The sequence below is a fragment of the Orbicella faveolata genome, unplaced genomic scaffold (assembly GCF_042242905.1).
Source record: "Orbicella faveolata isolate gen_17 unplaced genomic scaffold, um_ofav_v1 contig_1, whole genome shotgun sequence".
In the NCBI taxonomy this organism is placed as follows: Eukaryota; Metazoa; Cnidaria; class Anthozoa; order Scleractinia; family Merulinidae; genus Orbicella; species Orbicella faveolata.
This window is the reverse complement of record NW_028301536.1, coordinates 24,710,858-24,731,594: the sequence shown is the minus strand read 5'-3', so window position 1 is coordinate 24,731,594 and position 20,737 is coordinate 24,710,858. Positions and strand designations below refer to the sequence as shown.

At 41.1% G+C, this 20,737-nt stretch overlaps 1 protein-coding gene and 1 pseudogene across 2 annotated transcripts; one reads left to right on the top strand and one right to left on the bottom strand.

The window, feature by feature from the left end:
* Nucleotides 1-1,178: 1,178 nt before the first annotated feature.
* Nucleotides 1,179-3,223, top strand: LOC149118493 (uncharacterized; annotated as a pseudogene). Its single transcript, XR_016205511.1, has 4 exons — nucleotides 1,179-1,484; nucleotides 1,660-1,735; nucleotides 2,328-2,513; nucleotides 2,881-3,223. The product of XR_016205511.1 is annotated as an uncharacterized LOC149118493 (transcript).
* A 2,369-nt stretch (nucleotides 3,224-5,592) lies between these two features.
* Nucleotides 5,593-15,403, bottom strand: LOC149118492 (uncharacterized). Its single transcript, XM_089296874.1, has 7 exons — nucleotides 15,188-15,403; nucleotides 13,715-13,848; nucleotides 12,801-12,870; nucleotides 10,083-10,196; nucleotides 8,190-8,378; nucleotides 7,391-7,501; nucleotides 5,593-7,001 (listed from the first exon to the last, which is right to left on the bottom strand). The coding sequence occupies exons 1-7, from the start codon at nucleotides 15,365-15,367 to the stop codon at nucleotides 6,819-6,821; spliced, it is 981 nt and encodes a 326-aa protein (XP_089153000.1). The 5' UTR covers nucleotides 15,368-15,403; the 3' UTR covers nucleotides 5,593-6,818.
* Nucleotides 15,404-20,737: the final 5,334 nt, after the last annotated feature.

The following is a 20,737-nucleotide window of genomic DNA, read 5'->3' as shown; positions in this document are numbered from 1 at the left end:
CGAGCCAAGTTAACCTTTGCGGCATATAGAGAGTGAGAGGCGCGACCGTCGAGGTATTGTACAGCTTGCTGCCCGCCACTCGCCGACGGTAACCCTGCTCTCTATGACATTGCTTACTTGTACAGTGTCTACTAGACATACCCGCATGCTTACTGCCAGTCTGCTTAATATCAAATTATGACGCACATGTCGTTTAGATTCTCACTTAGAGGTGAAGTTTGAGGTCCTTTTTTCATTGGCCTTCCGGATTCCGGATTCAGGAAGTTCTTTTAGGGTTGCCCTTCAGCTGTAAGGAGAAAACAACCGTGCTCAGAGCCCCGGGGGACTCTCATCTAAAACGGACGGCGGTGCTCGTCGGAAATTTTTAAAAGAACCCCTAAGATCCTGTTTTGTGGGCGTAACTTTTTCACCCCTAAGAGGCAACAATTCCAACACAACACATTCCCTACCATATTCTTTTTCCACTCAATACCCTAAAAGGTACCGCAAAGGCTCCTGCCGTGGACCTCTTGAGGCTGAACACCCTAAATGTTACTGAGACCGCGTCTTTAACCCCTAAAGATACGACGAACCGGACCCATCCTTTTTGTATGGAAGTCCCCCCGGGGGGGTTCAGAACAGGTTTAGTAATTAAGTTTGCTTATGGTTGAACTTCTGCCTTCAATGTCTGCTTCTGCTGTTCATGTTATCTATGCTCCGCAGTAAGGTGCTGTTAATTGAGTAGCACCTTTTGTTATTGTTATGAGAAAGAATGAAAGACTGAAGGAATTATCGAATTTAAACTATCGATGCACAGTTACTCTCCGGTTTTATTCAAACCCGGCTTGACGCTGCCTCAGAGAAAAATGAAGGGGCTACTTACAATAATATATTAGGATCATTTATTTACATTTGCTACTGAGATAATGACACAATCACAATATAATAAGAGGAAAATAACAGAATTGAGAGGTAGAATCTAGAACCTTTTATGGTTATAAACATTAAGCAAAAAGAAATTCAAAATGATAAGGGAAAGATCAAAGTGAAATACGAATGTAAAACGTGATAAGTTCTTTGAAGATGCGCCATATCCGCGAAGAACCGTCAGGTATTGCGCGCGCTAAAACGATAACGACATCTTTAAAATCTTAGCAATCCAGCGATCTCTTTTTTTGGGGGGGGGGGGGGGGCCATTTGTGTCAATTGATGAGGAACCGTCTACCTTTCTTTTTCCATGTTATCCATTACTTACGTGTCGTTGCTCGCGCTTGAGTGACGGCTGTTGAAGCAAAATCTGATTGGCTTATTGCAGCGCGCGCATTTTCCTCTCCTTTGTTACGTCACAATGTAAAACACTTCATTCGCAAACAGAGAAGCGCCTTGTTAGCCGCCTCTTTTAAAGCTCTGTAATTTTGTTTGAAAAGTTCAGCGTGAACAGTTAAAATGGGACTGGCTTGGAGTTCTTATAAGTCGAAGAGAAAAGAGAAAAAGGACCACAAAAGGTAAGTTAATTTTTATGCTGCCCAAACGAGTTTTCGCGATTTGAAAAAAAGGCCACAATTCAAAATGTTTCACTAGTATTCCCTGGCAGCGCATTTGACTTTTGTAAAAACAAAGTGCCTAGTCGACAAGAAAATTATGTTAACAAGTCAATAATCAACTCTTTGTGTCAAACAGAAAGCTGAGAAAGCAGTTAAAAAGAAGCAGAGGAGTGTATTGCTCGTCTCCAGGAACAACTGCAGCTTGAAAATGAGTAAGTTTGTTATTTTGTAGAGTGTTCGGCTTGAGGCCTACTGCGGCAATTTTAATTACACGAAGAGCATTTCTGTGTTTATCTTTTTCTTTCTCTTTTTGTTCCTCGTGAAAAAGTCATTCTAGACTGCAATCCCCAAAGACAAGAAGCGAGTTTAAGACGAGAAGGGACCGGGAAGAGAAAGGGTGCGGCGCACACGAGAGGATAAACCATCGTTCCAATCCCTTCTAGCCGGCCCTTTCGAGTTTGTTAAACGTTCGCGGGAGCCTGATAAAAAAGATCAATAGCAGTTAGTCTGAAGTCACTATTGTTGGTAGAGCTGTTCGATTTTTCTATTCCAAGGCCCCCGCGTCGGTTAAGGAAATCGTTGGACGCTGGGAACGATAATGATAAGAAGTGCGGGAACACGTCTGAACACCAGCTTATATATGGTTAAATTAGATAATAATCTCCTCGCTTCTGTCTTATCATTTGTAGGAAAGTGAGACACTCTTAAAACAAAAAAAAGAGATTATTTGTCCTCTCTCATAAACTAAGGTATAAATGCCCAGTGTAGTAAAAAGCGGTTCTTTTTCTTTTCATGTTTCTATAGGTTACTCGATCAATACCAAAGTTGCCTCCACACTGACTCAGTTCCTAACACTGCGACTGTCAAAGCAGACGGCATGGTGGCTGAAATGGAGGAAGAGCTTCAAGCTTTAGAGCGAAAGCTTTTCCTTCAGGAAATTGCAGTTAATATTACAGACGAGCGATGTAATTTTCTAGACAGGAACTTCAGGTAAGTGTATGTTTCTACTGAATCATTTGAACTTTTATTTTAAACGACATACGTTGGCTTATGACAACCAACGGAGGAACAAACAATGCGATAGGAAAATGGCGGGCACGCAAATTTGGGTGCAATGAATGCGCTTTCCAGTCTTATCCAAGCGCTATTAGGCTTGATGCTACTTTTTGTAATAAAAAGTATAAACACAATTAAAACCCACTTGAAATTAGCTACATTTAGTAGTCTCTCGTAAGATTCGTAACGCAATATTTCCAGTTGTCAGTTACACACCGACCACTTCCCGGCTTCAACTTCGCCGAGCTGTAAAGTTATCTAAGTTAAATTGCTTAACCGTTTTGTTTCTATTTCTATACAGACTTCTCCAGGACAATGAAATTAGCCTTCAAAGGCAGAGTTCAGTCTGTGAAACAGACCTGGCAGCGTTAAAACTAAAACAGGAAGCTTGTCAATTTGGTCATTTTCTACACGCAAATCCAGTGGAAGAATGGACTGTCTGCTCTCTTCCTAATCTTTACTTCAGAGACTTGTAAACAGAAGTCTTGTGAACTTGCTAGTAAAACCAAAAGAAGTGAATTGTCTGTACAGTTTAAGAAAGTTTTAGGGAGAAGATCAGTTTGTTTTATTTTTATGAAGACAAATTTGATGTAAATGCCTGTGTAAATAGTATGTTATTAAAATAATTAATATGTTCAATATGACGAATTATGAAAGTGCATGTTTCTTGTGTGTTACTGAGTACATGCAGTTAAACCTGTACAGATAAACCTTCTAATGAAGAGGCTTAATTACACTGAGAATATCGGAAAACAAGAGATGGACGAGACTTGCTCCGAGATGATCGTTTGCTCGAGTATTTCATGAAGACGGGACCTTTTTGACTTGCGCTCGGCACATACGAAGTGAAAAACTTTGCACTTTGTACACGCGTAACCTAGCGCTTGCTCAATGATGGATCAAGGCAATCTATTTCAAAAAGAAGCAAAAGAACTTTGTCATAAAACTCGTAACGATCAAATTGGCGCAAGTCTAGTGACGGAAATACTACATAACTCAAAGATTATATGTCAGTGAGGTCGTGAATTTGCAGCCAGATTAACCAAGAGTATTTCCTGATGCCGTATTCTGACGCGATAAGTCAAAAATATGTTTGGTCATTTGTGATAGCTTAAGGTCCCGTGCGCGCTAACAACTTTGTCAATTTTGAGACCTGCGATAACGTGTCGTTATTTGTTCGAAGTGACTCAAGGGCCCGGAGGGGGAACTCCTATATAAGAAAGACAGGGATGCTCTTCGTACATTTAAGGGATTAAAAAAGCGGTTTCGTACCACTTAGGTTGCTCAGCCTTTGAAGGTCCACACCGGGAGCTTTTGCGTTACCTTTAGGGCATTGTCAGTGTCAGTTAATGCGCAGCTTTAGAATTAGTACCTTTTAATTTTTGGGATGAAAGAAATTTCAAGCCACGCCCACAAAACATTATTCCTAGGGGTTCTTTTCGACATTTCCGACGAGCACCCCATCCTTTTTATATGGGAATTCCCCCCCCCCCCCCACCCCCGGCGCAAGAGTCCACTTGAGTGAAAAAAACGCCTGATCGCAGGTCATTTATTTTGTTAATGTCAATGTAGGTCTTCAGCAGCAGGGGGCCGCCCATAAGTTATAAGCTTCTGTCCGACTATTTTGCCGAGTTGTTTCATGGATAAAACCTAACAGAAATTAGGACAGAACATGCATGGGTGTCCCCTCCATTACTAGAAGGTTATTCACCTGCTAAGCCAAAAGCACCAATTGGCACCGCTGCCTGCTAAACGTCCATGCTTGAGCACGCTCTGTGCTTGGTCTTGTTTTTCTTTGCATCAAGTCTCTTCGGAATTACCAGACAAAGGAATATTAAAGAAATGTCCGTATTTTGGACAGGAAGCTTCACAGTCATAAATGATTATCAGTCACCGATAATCCAACTGAATTCTAACCAATGCGCATCCAATATTAAATAACGAGCGTGACAGCCCTGGAGTGGACTGAGTAACAGCCGAGTAGCCTGAGTACCAGCCCAGTAGCCTGGAACTCACGGTAAAAGGACTAAACGAAAAGAATCTACCCGAAAGCGGTTCTTTCTCAGGCTGGAGGTATATAAAAGGATAAGGTTTTCACGAGTTGATTATAGAAACGAGGTAAGAAAAACTGTCACTTTATATTAATGATTTGCGCGTTTTTATGACGTCTCGGGTTTCGCAACTTTTTGACCAAAAAAAAATTCAGGTTTTCTCGCAGTTTACCTGTAGCTCTTTCGATTCTCCCGAGGGAGGACTACACTACAACATTTTAGCTTTCTGCTATTATTAATAAAGTAAACTGGGACGATAAAATGAGTTTAACAATTTTCGATCTCTGATAACGCATTTTAAGCTTTCCGACCGCTTCAGCGAGTGTCGCGATCGGATTTTAACAGTCACTATAGCTTTTTTCAGAGCATTTCGGTCGTTCCGCCTGCGAGTATTGTTGCTATAGGGCAAGTTCTCTCTGTTTCGTAGGTGAGACGGAAAAGCAGTCACTCTTAATTCACGCCAAGAGAAGACCAAGGTGAGAGGGTTAATCCCAATATGGGCTTTATACCTAAGCCGGTAATTGCGCGGATGTTCCCCGCCCGATGCGTGGACAGATTATGATTACATTTTGCATATTCTAGAGAAGGTCAACTACGACGAATTTTGGCGCTATCTTACATATTCAGTTTGGGATAGCTCTGACAGTGGTAGACAAACTGAATGAATCGGATGATCTTCCGAAGTGTTCTAAACGTCTAATTATTATCCTCCGCTATTTTCGGGCGAACTAAAGACTAAGGACGATCTAAGTAGAAGGACGTGTCTCATTTTCTTTGCGCACTCCCCGCCGGGCCAGGTCAATTTCTTTCTCTCACCCAAGCTTCCCTGGTTTCCGAGACCAAAACGCTCTCACTCACTAAAAATATGTCTGCACTGCAATATACACCTTTACTCTCTTTACTCTCGAACACTATGGATGACGGGCAAGTCAATAAAACCAGCAGTTAATTGTGGACACTGGTTGTTCGAAATGTAGCTTTATTCCTTATCAAATGAGTCATACATTAAAATTGACGACGTAGCTTCTTTACGTTAAATTTATAACCTGACAATATTATATCCCTACGTTGTTCGTTAGCTATTTGGGCACATAAGCTTTCTAAAATTATATTCATCACATAAATAGAGACAACTAATTTTAACTTTATGTAGCTATAAAGGCATATTTTAATATGTTAATAGTGTCCCTAGTAAGGTTTTTTAACCTAAATATCATTGACACTTAAATAAAGTTTTTCATTCCTTTGTTCGTTCGTTCGTGCGTGCGTACATGCGTGCGTGCGTGCGTTCGTTCGTTCGTTCATTCATTCACAAAAAGGTATTGACCATCTTGACTTTACAAATCCTGAGAGATTTAGACAACTTCAAAAAAGTACTGTGAAACGCATAAGGGTGAGAATTTTGTAAAGCACTGTGTTCTTAAATGTAAGATTCTCTACAGCTTGGCGCCTGTTTTCTCTATCCTCAAAATGGTAGTACAGTCGAACCTCCGGTTGCGACCACCTCTCGTAAGCGACCACCTCTCCTCAGCGACCATTTTCCCAAAATAGTGAAGTTTCCAAATCAAATCGCTATATTTGGAACTCTTGTAAGCCACCACCTCTCGTTAGCGACCACGACCACTTTTAGAGCTATAAGTTTAAAATTTTCTTTTGTTTTCAACCTCCCATAAGCGACCACTTGACTGATAATAAAGAGGAAATTGGATAATAAGGTGTTATAACATTATCCGTATTCCTGGGTAGTACAAAAAAGACGGAAATATTTCAGTGGGAAACCGGATTTGGTCTCGAAATTGACTTTTTACATGAATAAATTGTTTAAAACATGGGGTAAGTCTCTGAAGTTACAATATGCTAATGTGGCAAAATTTTGATCCACTATGGTCCAAGCTCCCGTAGGCGACCACCTCCCGTAAGTTACCACCTCGACTTGACATTTTGGGTGGTCGCTTACGGGAGGTTTGACTGTAGTTTCTTTGTTCTCCGACCCAAGCATAGCGGTTGGGACAGGCCGGTTGAGGTCCTGGAAGACGATTAGACATTTAAAGCGGGTATTTTCCGCTTTATCAATACACCGTAAAAGGTAAATAAGAAATGCTATGTGGTAAACTCCTAAGAATTCTCAATCTCAAACTGACTGAAGCTTCGGCAAGCATTCCTAGGTGCGGCTCTCTCCAGGCTCACTCTAATAGTTGTAAGTTTCCAAAAGTCTCCGCTTCTTCCACTCCCCTAATGTGATTGGCGGATATTTGTTTGAGCCATCTATGCATTCAATAAGCGTCTCATGGTCTGGATCAACAAATAATACTAACGAGCGGCGAGGAAGAGTGTGCTTGAGTTCAGTCTCTGGAATCAACACACGGTGGACCTGCAATAGATAGGTTAGTAGATCAGTAACAAGGAAATGGGAGGAACTTTACTGGCCCAATATCCTTAATAAAATTTGCTCAAGAAAAGAAAAGTCGAGAAAGAGTTTTACATTTTGAGGAAATAAGTGAAAGATAAACTTTCAATCACATTGAACCTGTCAGGCTCCTAGGTATATATAGAGGTTAATTATTATTTTTTTAAGCCTATGTTTGGAGCATTCTCCTGAGCCCATTTCCAAAGCAAAAGTGACATAAAAAAGGGCTAATTCGCTACGAAGTCAGGCTCACGCTCAAAATGTCATCTTTGCAAAATTCGCTTGGGCGGTTAAATAAATAACCATTGTGAAGTTCAAGTTGATAATTGGCCAAAACAGTCTAAATCAAATACCGTGGACTTGAATCTATCAGCTGTCCATCTCTGCATCATGTCAGCAATATTTACCAGTACTGTTCCTTTCATTGGTTTTGTTGCTACAAAGTTCCCATCCACGTTCCTTACCTGCCATCGGAAAATGGTTGAGAAGGAATTTTGGCATTCTGATAAGAATTAGAATAAAACTGCAGCAGGTGTACTACTAAATATTATATGTATTACGTGTATTCAACAAAATTTCATGGACGCCATTTAGTGTCAGAATGCCCATGTTGCCCTCGTTCTGGTGCCCGTACATAACCGATATCCTGTGTGCAGTATACGTAGTTTTCCAAGATTCGTCCGACACTACTTATACCTAGCCGCCGTATCTTTTGAACGTTTCGGCGGCATTTCAGATGAGTTTGGTCGAGCCTTGTTTTGTATTTTGGCATGACTAAGACCCAACGGGCCTGATATTAAGCCTAAACATACCAAAAAAGTAACGATTAGATGCAGTGGAATTTGTTTAGTTAAAAATTTGGAAGACTGCCCACTGTAAAAGAATCACATCCTGTTGTGTGAAAGAGCACAACAAGTGGTAGAACACTGCACCGGTACCGCAGAGGTGAAAGGTTCGAATCTCGTTCAGGCCTGAATTTTCTTCAGGCTTAAATTTCATGTCTTCAGGTCTTTCTCCGCAGTTCAAATGTATGATCTTTCATACATTCGCTTGTATAATTCTATTTCAGCGTGCTTTTGAAGAACTCGGTCAAAGTCGAAAAAACGTAAAACAAGCGATTTTTTTGCATTCTTGACTACATTGTACATGTACCTCTAGGCCACCTATCTCGTCTTGAAACAACACTGTAATAGCGCCATAGTCTGTATGTTCCCCACATCTGATCTGCCCAGGCTTCACTCTACTCATGTCTGGTATCTTGGGATAAAAGTTGTATCTCATTTGGACTCCACCCTTGAATGTACCCGCCTTGCTGAAGAAACGAGTGAATGTGTCGTGCTCCTGAAAAGAGGGAAAAACACTCTAGTAACCTTCTGAAGCACAAGCTAATTCACAACCCCACTGTGGTGCATGGGGGGCTGGATGGCAACGCCCCCCCCCCCCCTCGGATTTTCCTTCCGTTAAGGGCCCATTAACCGATCTTTTCGAGCCGTTGCTAAGGAAAATTTATCCTCATATAACCTCGTCATTTTTAGTTAGTTCAGAGTTACTTCATGTGTTTAACTTTTTCATGATTAGTAACACTAGTGATGACGTCATAAGGCCACGCCCATGGTCATGTGACTAATACAGAAAAAATGCAAAGGCTCCCAGGCAAATTACTTTATCGGGATTTTTTTCATTGATATTTTAATTTAAATCCTCATTACGCTATGCATCGATTTTGTTTCATTTCTAAAAGTTCAGATTTTGAAAGCATTTCAAAATATTGAAAAATTCGTAATTCTCTGAAAAAAGCATGATTTCGAAAAAGGAATGCATAGCTATGTTTCCAACATTGGCTTTAATCGAAATTCGTCGAAAAAGGCTGGATTTAATGAAAAACCGCGTTTCCTTTAGCATTTAAAGAATCCGGAAGTGCGCCCGATAGATATTGGAAGTTACCCTATCAGCGCGCGCGCAATTTACACTACCAGCGCACTTCGGTAAGATCAGACAAAGCCACACGGAGCTAGTTTTTCTCTTCTGTTGCTCTTGTTTATCTCTCTTTCTCTTATAATGTCTTTGCTTGTACTTTTTTTGCTTTGTATTTTGTGAAACACAAAGAAAAACTTCTAAAATGTAAGCGAATTTGTAAGTTTTTGAGTTGTTATTATTTTCCCCGCTCAGGCTGACGTAAGTAACCGGAAGTGAAATTTCACCTCCTTAGCAACGCGCGCGAGCGCGCGCATGAATCGGTGAATGGGCCCTAACGGCAGAGCGAAATAAATTTACATTGATTAGATAGCCCTGAGCGTATTCTACTAAATGATACCATTTTTGTTGGTTATGACGTCATTTGACCAGCCATCTTGGATTTCAGTATTTTCTTCAAAAGTCAAGAAGTAACGGAAATTAACACAAAATCAAGCCAGCATGCTTATACAAATTCATGAATTTCTGCAATTTGATGAAGAAAACTGGAAAAAAGAAAGAATTATCTCACAAAAGTTGATTTTTGGCCAGACGTACATGAAATTTGATGCCATGGCAACATCAAAAATGATGGACAGGCAATTGACATATCAAAATTCAGCAGAGAATGGAGGACAGTTTCAGCTCGTAAGACTAAATCGTGTTTTCAAAACTCAGAGAGAACCTTATGGCATCCACCCCCAACCCCCCCCCCCCCCCCCCACCACTTGTACATCCAAAGGTTAGATAAAATTATTTCAAAATTAAAAGTTGACCTGCACCTCTTAAAGAAAACTATATTTTGATTTGTCCTTGCTTATCTGCACCTCTTTTGTTCTTAGGGTTAGGGGCACTGTTTGTGTTGTTTAGCTATTATTTTGTTTGGTCAATTAGAGCAAACCTTGTAACAATGCAGGCCAGCCCAAAATTAACTCAAACCATTGCTGTGATATGATAATGTTGTTCCTTGGTAATAGAGAGTATAATCAGTAAAGGGAGCTACTCACAAATTAGCCAAAATATAATTGGCATTTAAGAGCATGTTTATGAATAATTGGAACTTTAAGATAAGATTTTAGACACACAACTCACAATTTGAAGACCAATTGCCATCACAGTGAGCACTCTTAATGCGAGATCCTTCATTGACTGGTAAAAAGAGCTCACAGTGCTCTTAAAATTTGGTACTTCTGTATCGGGCCAGGCCTATAAGAGAATAAATTATCATTTTTTAATTTAGAGTAAAATTCATAATGGCATTTTTTTTTGCATCAATCAATGAATCAATCAATCAACTTTTATTGCACACTACTTACAGAGTTAATTTACATTAGCATAAAACAAATATGAGAAGAGAAAAATACGTTGTATATGGCTAGGGAAAGAATAAAAAATATGTGCAAGGTTTCATAACAATTTCACCCAAAGCAATCAATTCCATTCCTACAATACTAGAAATTCTCAGAACTACCATCTACCGTATTGTCGAACAAACATTAAGAAGTTTTTGCCCTATTTTGAAGGACCTAAGTTTATTAATTCACTTGACAACGAGGTCACCAACTCTCAATCCCTTTCCTCTTTTAAGAAAATACTGAAGATTAAATCATTAAGAAAACATGAATAACAGTTTATTATAAGTCTTTCAATTTTTGACTTTCACCATCTTTTCTTCAACTGATGTTAAACAGTTCTAGCCCTATAGTTTCTGTTAGGTCTCCTCGCCACTTCGTTTCTACTTTTCCTATATTATTTGTAATTTCTATTATTGTGTGGCAAATAATAATAATAACAATAATAATCATCATCATCATCATCAGAGTAGCCATTAGCTTTTGAGCTGGTTACCACGATGTTAAAGTCACAGTTTGTGCATATTGAAAAGTTTAGTCTCAATTTTTCAAATTTGTCATTTGTAATCCAGGTTAATCTTTTCTATCCTTAACCATCCTTGTTCCTTTATGGTTTATCATTATCTCTTCAGTGTTTTTCTATCTTATTAAACTGTTATTTTCAGGTTTCCTACCATTTGAAGGTACATGTAATTTTGTATGTGGCCAAAACAACTCATAATACTGTGACTGAGCCCCTTTAAGGTAAATGTGTCGAACAAAAATACATTAATGAAAATAAATAAATTACAGAAATACAAGTGACTACTATTATTAACTATATTAGTATTTTAGGAGGTGCTGCATATACTGCTTCTTGAAGGAATTATATCACAAGTGTTTTTGGCTAAGAGGAACTGATTCCCAAATGTTTATTTTTGATACACTAATTGGAATGCCGATTGTCCACATCTAGTGCATGTTTTTGGCCTATAGAAGTTTTGATTTTATGCATACCTGGTGTTGTGTTGATGGATTTCTAACACCGGTGGAAGAACACTAGAGAAAACAGCTAGAATACTCTTTTTATCATTTTGAATTTTATGAGCAAAGAGTGCAATCTTCATCTTGTAGATATTATTTAGATCTAAAATTTCAAGTAAGGTATTAATAGTAAATTTTGGCATTTCCTCCCCCCTCCCCCTATGACTAATGAGCGAAGAACATACCCCATACACATTGATTTTGCTGTCTGTATTCTTGTGAGTTGTGTGAGTGACATTGACAGCTATAAGCTACATAGCCTAGTGGTTCACTTGTCCTGAGTTTAACACAACCCAGTTCAATCCTGACTCGATCAAGCATTTATGTTGTGTTTGTTGAAGAGACACCTTTTTCTTGTAGATGGAAGCTGGTAGAAAATTAATTCCATTGAAAGTAATTTTATCCGGGGGGGGGGGGGGGTACTCCCTTATATGGACTATATAGGTATGTGCACTCCCAAAGTGTATGGTTTTGTAGCCATTTTAGACAGAAATAAGGTATCAATTTTAGCCATTTCAGTCTCAAATAAAGTAAGGTTTTTGCACTCTTCTTGAATTTGGTATGTTTTTTAGAAGAAGCTACTTTTTCATCATCATTGATAACATCATCACAAAGCCCTTAACATCGTTCTGAGCTACAAGACTAATTATAAGACAGGCCTGACATAGGGTCAGGCTAAGGGTTTTGGGAGGTGAGCTGCATACCCCTACCTACAATTTTTCTGGGACTACCCTCCCTGCCCCCTTGAAATTTTATGTGCTGGAAATAACCTTATTCCAAGCATTAACCCTAAAAAGGAAATTGGGACAGGCACACAAAGTAAAAAAAAATTATTTTGAACTCAGAGGAATTCATACCCACAACATAAGGATAAGATCACCATTGCTCCACCAACTGAGCCAGATGGGAGGATGGGGTCTTGAGTAATTTGGGTCCAGTAATTACTGCCAAAGAAGATACTACATGTATAGGCAAATTATTAATTTATGGTAGCTTGCAGGGAAAACCTGAAGGGATATATTCAATGGCAATTCTAAGCAGCTTTAAACATGTGTCTTTAACTGGAGTTAATTCCCTCATTTCCATACCTTGTCAATTAGCAATAGTGCTGTGTCTCAACATTGTATATTACAATAATTATTGTTCATTTTTGTTTTCCTCAAGGTGTTAATCTCTCTGGCAAGGTGTATATATTTATAGTGGGTACCAGAGTACTGCTAGGGAAACCTGCAAACACTGGGTAATCTGCTATGGACTAGCAGCATGCTTAGGAGAAGTGGCAGCACTCCTAGCACATATATGAGTATCCCATAGATGATCTACTTTCTTGATGATTAGGTTTGGAAAAATTCAATGTTCAAATTCAGTGCTCAAACAACCTCAAACTATAATCTCAAGATTTGAATTATAAAATAGCAAGACAATGTTAACTCACAAAAGTTTCATCATCAAAACACTCCAGATCAAAAGATTCCTTCAAGTCTCCAGGTCTGTTTGGGTTTGTTCTGCAAAAAAAAATGCAACAAAATTCAGATTCACTCTACTTTTATTATTTATTATTTACAGTTTCTATCAAGTAACTATCATTAGATAATAAAGGCAAGTGGAAAAAGGGGAGTGGTGGTAGTAAGTAATGTCCACCATCTTCTTTGTGGGCTAGCATGGATTATTGTCTTTCTAGGATCTGTGATTATGATGGAGAAAAAATCATTTTTCTGCTCGTTTCATTGAAAAAGTGTGCAGTATGTTTACCATTATTTACTGTTGCTTTTATGCCTTCAGTTGCTTGACTTTTCTTCACTTAGAGTAATTAGAAATATATAATCTGCATAGAACTTTCATGGAGTCCACACCATTCCTAATTTTTTGTGGCATCATCTGTAGGAATCATTTGCCCATTCTAGGATCAGTTCTGGTCCAATTTGGGGATCATTTGCAGTCCTGGGATCATTTGTGTGGCGGGATCAATAGTGGGCTTGTACAGATGACAAAGCCACTTCTTTATAATCTTCAGATACATTGTCAAAGATACACACAAAATTCTTAATAAAACAGTGTAATCAATGGGCTATTCCATTTTTTTATCTGCACCCCCCCCCCCCTCCCCTACCACCCCACCTAGTGAGGATCTAGGAAATCTGAATGGGGTCTTTAAAGGCTGTTTCTGAGGTGGCAACTGTGGTGGTGCCTTTGATCTTAATTTATAAATTCTGAAGGGGAGAGTGTGTCAGCACTTTGATCTTTTTTTCTTGAAGGGATGTAAAAAGTTTACTTTTCTGAGGGGGTAAAATTTAAAGCTCCTCAATAGAGGGGTGCAGATATTACATGGGATCGTCCAATACGACAGACCTTTCTACTTCTACTGCATCCCAACCATTTTGAGGGTTTACGTTTTGAACTGTCATTTTTTTCTTGGTATACTTGGCTTTCACTTCAGGACTTAAGTTAAAGAACTGATCAAATGTTTCAAACATAGAGTCCACCTGCAAAATATTAAATCAGGAAAAGTAAGGGAAAAGACCAGTGTGCAGGTGTTTGGAGATAGAAGTAGCCAGTACAGTCAATGCTTTCCATCTTTAGCACGTTTTTCAGCAAAAATGCAGCAAAATTACCTAATTTCGGCTTCTGAGCGTGTTATGTTCTTTCTTGTAACTCTTAGAGTGCAGTGTGTTAGTAGGAGTACTTATGGAGTTGAGGAATTTAATACCAGCTCTTGGCAAATTGACAATATAATTTATAAAGCATTTATTTTACCCCAGATCACATACTGTATTACCATATAGTAGGGCACCACTGTCATTCTTCTGATGACAGGAAAGTCAAGCTGCTGCTACAGTGGGCATTACATGCTATTTACTGTGATTCTAGTAGCTCATATAAATAGACAGGTTAATAAAGACACGTTAATAATTAAGTTATTATTAATACTATTATTCAGAATGGGGTGTCTCGAAAACACAGACCTCAAAAACGCAGACCACAGACCACAGACCTCGAAAACAGTCAGAACTTGAAAATGCAGACCTCAAAAATGCAGAGCTTGAAAACACAGACCTTGAAAAGGTTGTCTGTGTACTCATTGGGAAGCTTCGTTACTTTATAAAATTAATAAACTTGAACCAGTCCCGATGACAGTTTTGGGCTTTTTTAAATCTTCTTTTTCCCATTGAGTTTGTAAAGGAACAAAGCTTCTCAATGAGTACACAGACAATCTTTTCAAGGTCTGTGTTTTCGAGGTCTGCATTTCGAGGTTTTCGAGGTCTGCATTTTCGAAGTCTGTGTTTTCAAGGTCTGTGATTTCAAGGTCTGCGTTTTCGAGGTCTGTGTTTTCAAGGTCTGTGTTTCCGAGGGGTTTGCATTTTAGAGGTCTGTGTTTTCAAGCCACCTATTTGGAATGATCTGGTTCAGGGGTCACTTGGATCATGAAGCATCAAAGGGACCCATGAATCTGTGACCAGAGTGGATTCATCGGTTCCTTTGAGGGATCTTGATCTGAGTGATCTACAATCATGGACAAAAGTCTTAAGACAAATTTGCACTTTTGGCGCTTTTGAGCACAGGCCAGACGCGAATACAACTTCACCTGCCTAACCTCGCCCCCAATACAATGTTGAGAACTACTACCTGCAATTTCTTCTGATTTTCAACATTGTACTGGGTGGGGAGGGGGAACAGTAACGCGTTTTCAAAAGGAAAGCAGTGCTTTTTTCAAACTTCAGTAGTAAAACACATACAATTCGTTAAATTACGTAAGTGTCCCAAGGACTTTTGTCCACGATTGTAGATCCAGATCCAAATCACTCCAAAGGGATAGTACCGTACCATTTCTTGTGGAATTCCATGGTTCTGTAAATAGACAAATCCAATAGTACTAAAAGCCCTGTATAGCTGTTCAGCAACTATCTTGACAGCTTGGTTGTTTTCAGTCAAAGGAGCTGCGTTTTCCAGGCTCATGACGCTGAAGTCGACCACCGGAATTTGCGATCCTGCAGAAGCCGCCATTTTAAGTATACTTGGACGGCGGGGCCTAGGCACAATTACGGATGCGGATGACTGGATTCGTGGCCCATTAACCTTACTTTTCGAGCCGTTGCTAAGGAAAATTTATTCTCATATAACCTCATCATTTTTAGTTAGTTCAGAGTTATTTCATGTGTTTTAGCTTTTTCATGATCAGCAACACTAGCGATGACGTCATCAGGCCACGCCCATGGTCATGCGACTAATACTGAAAAAACGCAAAGGCTCTCAGGCGAATTACTTTATCGGGATTTTTTTCATTGATTTAATATTTTAATTTAAATCCTCATTACGCTACGCATAGATTTTGTTTCATTTTTAAAAGGTCAGATTTTAAGAGAATTTCAAAATATTAATATCGTAATTTTCTGAAAAAAGCATGATTTTGAATAAGGAATGCATAGCTATCTTTCCAACGTTGGCTTTAATCGAAATTCGTCGAAAAAGGCTGGATTTAATGTAAAACCGCGTAGCCTTTAGCATTTAAAGAAACCGGAAGTGCGCTCGATATATATTGGAAGTTACCCTATCAGCGCGTGCGCAATTTACACTACTAGCGCTCTTCGGTAAGATCAGACAAAGCCACACGGAGTTAGTTTTTCTTTTTCTATTGCTCTTGTTTTTCTGTCTTTCCCTTATTTTGTCTTTGCTTGTACTTTTTTTACTTTGCATTTTGTGAAACACAAAGAAAAACATATAAAATGTAGGCGAATTTGGAAGTTATTGAGTTGCCTTTATTTTCCGCGCTCAGTCTGACGTAAGTAACCGGAAGTGAAATTTCACCTCCTTAGCAACGCGCATAAATCGGTTAAGATCATTCCCCAGTATTGCATTGCGCATCCCTGCTGCGCATAATTTCACGCGTGATTAGCGCGCGTGCATTAAAAAATGGCGGCGTTTTCTTTGCGGCTGGACCTCGCCATAGAGGTAAATCGTCATTTTCTCGAAAACGAGTACGGTGATCTATCATTGAGTTATTTTTTTGTAAAAAAAATACCTCTTAGTCGGCGCGTCGGGTATGTTATGGACGGGTCAATGGGTGAGTGAGTGAGTGAGTGAGTGAGTGAGTGAGTGAGTGAGTGAGTGAGTGAGTGAGTGAGTGAGTGAGTGAGTGAGTGAGTGAGTGAGTGAGTGAGTGAGTGAGTGAGTGAGTGAGTGAGTGAGTGAGTGAGTGAGTGAGTGAGTGAGTGAGTGAGTGAGTGAGTGAGTGAGTGAGTGAGTGAGTGAGTGAGTGAGTGAGTGAGTGAGTGAGTGAGTGAGTGAGTGAGTGAGTGAGTGAGTGAGTGAGTGAGTGAGTGAGTGAGTGAGTGAGTGAGTGAGTGAGTGAGTGAGTGAGTGAGTGAGTGAGTGAGTGAGTGAGTGAGTGAGTGAGTGAGTGAGTGAGTGAGTGAGTGAGTGAGTGAGTGAGTGAGTGAGTGAGTGAGTGAGTGAGTGAGTGAGTGAGTGAGTGAGTGAGTGAGTGAGTGAGTGAGTGAGTGAGTGAGTGAGTGAGTGAGTGAGTGAGTGAGTGAGTGAGTGAGTGAGTGAGTGAGTGAGTGAGTGAGTGAGTGAGTGAGTGAGTGAGTGAGTGAGTGAGTGAGTGAGTGAGTGAGTGAGTGAGTGAGTGAGTGAGTGAGTGAGTGAGTGAGTGAGTGAGTGAGTGAGTGAGTGAGTGAGTGAGTGAGTGAGTGAGTGAGTGAGTGAGTGAGTGAGTGAGTGAGTGAGTGAGTGAGTGAGTGAGTGAGTGAGTGAGTGAGTGAGTGAGTGAGTGAGTGAGTGAGTGAGTGAGTGAGTGAGTGAGTGAGTGAGTGAGTGAGTGAGTGAGTGAGTGAGTGAGTGAGTGAGTGAGTGAGTGAGTGAGTGAGTGAGTGAGTGAGTGAGTGAGTGAGTGAGTGAGTGAGTGAGTGAGTGAGTGAGTGAGTGAGTGAGTGAGTGAGTGAGTGAGTGAGTGAGTGAGTGAGTGAGTGAGTGAGTGAGTGAGTGAGTGAGTGAGTGAGTGAGTGAGTGAGTGAGTGAGTGAGTGAGTGAGTGAGTGAGTGAGTGAGTGAGTGAGTGAGTGAGTGAGTGAGTGAGTGAGTGAGTGAGTGAGTGAGTGAGTGAGTGAGTGAGTGAGTGAGTGAGTGAGTGAGTGAGTGAGTGAGTGAGTGAGTGAGTGAGTGAGTGAGTGAGTGAGTGAGTGAGTGAGTGAGTGAGTGAGTGAGTGAGTGAGTGAGTGAGTGAGTGAGTGAGTGAGTGAGTGAGTGAGTGAGTGAGTGAGTGAGTGAGTGAGTGAGTGAGTGAGTGAGTGAGTGAGTGAGTGAGTGAGTGAGTGAGTGAGTGAGTGAGTGAGTGAGTGAGTGAGTGAGTGAGTGAGTGAGTGAGTGAGTGAGTGAGTGAGTGAGTGAGTGAGTGAGTGAGTGAGTGAGTGAGTGAGTGAGTGAGTGAGTGAGTGAGTGAGTGAGTGAGTGAGTGAGTGAGTGAGTGAGTGAGTGAGTGAGTGAGTGAGTGAGTGAGTGAGTGAGTGAGTGAGTGAGTGAGTGAGTGAGTGAGTGAGTGAGTGAGTGAGTGAGTGAGTGAGTGAGTGAGTGAGTGAGTGAGTGAGTGAGTGAGTGAGTGAGTGAGTGAGTGAGTGAGTGAGTGAGTGAGTGAGTGAGTGAGTGAGTGAGTGAGTGAGTGAGTGAGTGAGTGAGTGAGTGAGTGAGTGAGTGAGTGAGTGAGTGAGTGAGTGAGTGAGTGAGTGAGTGAGTGAGTGAGTGAGTGAGTGAGTGAGTGAGTGAGTGAGTGAGTGAGTGAGTGAGTGAGTGAGTGAGTGAGTGAGTGAGTGAGTGAGTGAGTGAGTGAGTGAGTGAGTGAGTGAGTGAGTGAGTGAGTGAGTGAGTGAGTGAGTGAGTGAGTGAGTGAGTGAGTGAGTGAGTGAGTGAGTGAGTGAGTGAGTGAGTGAGTGAGTGAGTGAGTGAGTGAGTGAGTGAGTGAGTGAGTGAGTGAGTGAGTGAGTGAGTGAGTGAGTGAGTGAGTGAGTGAGTGAGTGAGTGAGTGAGTGAGTGAGTGAGTGAGTGAGTGAGTGAGTGAGTGAGTGAGTGAGTGAGTGAGTGAGTGAGTGAGTGAGTGAGTGAGTGAGTGAGTGAGTGAGTGAGTGAGTGAGTGAGTGAGTGAGTGAGTGAGTGAGTGAGTGAGTGAGTGAGTGAGTGAGTGAGTGAGTGAGTGAGTGAGTGAGTGAGTGATGTGAGTGAGTGAGTGAGTGAGTGAGTGAGTGAGTGAGTGAGTGAGTGAGTGAGTGAGTGAGTGAGTGAGTGAGTGAGTGAGTGAGTGAGTGAGTGAGTGAGTGAGTGAGTGAGTGAGTGAGTGAGTGAGTGAGTGAGTGAGTGAGTGAGTGAGTGAGTGAGTGAGTGAGTGAGTGAGTGAGTGAGTGAGTGAGTGAGTGAGTGAGTGAGTGAGTGAGTGAGTGAGTGAGTGAGTGAGTGAGTGAGTGAGTGAGTGAGTGAGTGAGTGAGTGAGTGAGTGAGTGAGTGAGTGAGTGAGTGAGTGAGTGAGTGAGTGAGTGAGTGAGTGAGTGAGTGAGTGAGTGAGTGAGTGAGTGAGTGAGTGAGTGAGTGAGTGAGTGAGTGAGTGAGTGAGTGAGTGAGTGAGTGAGTGAGTGAGTGAGTGAGTGTGAGTGAGTGAGTGAGTGAGTGAGTGAGTGAGTGAGTGAGTGAGTGAGTGAGTGAGTGAGTGAGTGAGTGAGTGAGTGAGTGAGTGAGTGAGTGAGTGAGTGAGTGAGTGAGTGAGTGAGTGAGTGAGTGAGTGAGTGAGTGAGTGAGTGAGTGAGTGAGTGAGTGAGTGAGTGAGTGAGTGAGTGAGTGAGTGAGTGAGTGAGTGAGTGAGTGAGTGAGTGAGTGAGTGAGTGAGTGAGTGAGTGAGTGAGTGAGTGAGTGAGTGAGTGAGTGAGTGAGTGAGTGAGTGAGTGAGTGAGTGAGTGAGTGAGTGAGTGAGTGAGTGAGTGAGTGAGTGAGTGAGTGAGTGAGTGAGTGAGTGAGTGAGTGAGTGAGTGAGTGAGTGAGTGAGTGAGTGAGTGAGTGAGTGAGTGAGTGAGTGAGTGAGTGAGTGAGTGAGTGAGTGAGTGAGTGAGTGAGTGAGTGAGTGAGTGAGTGAGTGAGTGAGTGAGTGAGTGAGTGAGTGAGTGAGTGAGTGAGTGAGTGAGTGAGTGAGTGAGTGAGTGAGTGAGTGAGTGAGTGAGTGAGTGAGTGAGTGAGTGAGTGAGTGAGTGAGTGAGTGAGTGAGTGAGTGAGTGAGTGAGTGAGTGAGTGAGTGAGTGAGTGAGTGAGTGAGTGAGTGAGTGAGTGAGTGAGTGAGTGAGTGAGTGAGTGAGTGAGTGAGTGAGTGAGTGAGTGAGTGAGTGAGTGAGTGAGTGAGTGAGTGAGTGAGTGAGTGAGTGAGTGAGTGAGTGAGTGAGTGAGTGAGTGAGTGAGTGAGTGAGTGAGTGAGTGAGTGAGTGAGTGAGTGAGTGAGTGAGTGAGTGAGTGAGTGAGTGAGTGAGTGAGTGAGTGAGTGAGTGAGTGAGTGAGTGAGTGAGTGAGTGAGTGAGTGAGTGAGTGAGTGAGTGAGTGAGTGAGTGAGTGAGTGAGTGAGTGAGTGAGTGAGTGAGTGAGTGAGTGAGTGAGTGGGTGGGTGGGTGGGTGGGTGGGTGGGTGGGTGGGTGGGTGGGTGGGTGGGTGGGTGAGTGAGTGAGTGAGAGAGATGTATGTATGTCACACCAATCAGATTGGATCTACTATGAACAGCCAATCAAATTTCTTGTTGTAAAGGTAAATGGTACGTGAGAAACACAAGGTATGTATAAACACAAGGACTTTGGTAATTGAAAAATAAAGAGTGACGTGTATGTTGCCGGTTTGTGATTTTTAGTCCGGTTTGGAGGGGAGTGTGACAGTTACATACGTACATTGGGTTGTTTTAGAGTGCATAATTTTCAGTGTAATGGTGGCTAGTTATGAACGAGATGAGTCTTGAGTTTTGAAGCAATTCATGAGTAGTAGGCAAATGGCACGAGTTATTTTTATTTTTAATTACAAAGGGTAACTTGATACTTTTGTTTTTCACAAGGAGTTAATTCAATTAGAGGTCACGAATCGTCGGTTCTAGTTCTTAGGACATGTTTTAGAGGAGACGAGACTATTTAGATTTGAAACAGTTCTAACGTTTACAATAGTAAGTGCAGGTAACGATTGTTTTGTTCTTATTGCATGCAAATATAACGAGATATTTTTATTTTTTAGTTACAATGGGTAATTTGACACTGTTGTTTTTCACAAGGTAGTAAATTCAATTAGAGCTGACGAATCGTCGCGACTTGTTCCCAACAGATGTTTGCTATTTTTAGTTACAAATGGTAACTCGACACTTTTGCTTTTCATATGG

Coding starts and splice junctions, on each gene's coding strand:
- LOC149118492 (XM_089296874.1), bottom strand. CDS start 15,367: ATGGCGGCTTCTGCAGGATCGCAAATTCCGGTGGTCGACTTCAGCGTC. Junction 8,379..10,082: donor TGGCAATTGGTCTTCAAATT/GTGAGTTGTGTG, acceptor CCCTCTTTTCAG/GAGCACGACACATTCACTCG. Junction 7,502..8,189: donor ACGAGATAGGTGGCCTAGAG/GTACATGTACAA, acceptor TTCCGATGGCAG/GTAAGGAACGTGGATGGGAA.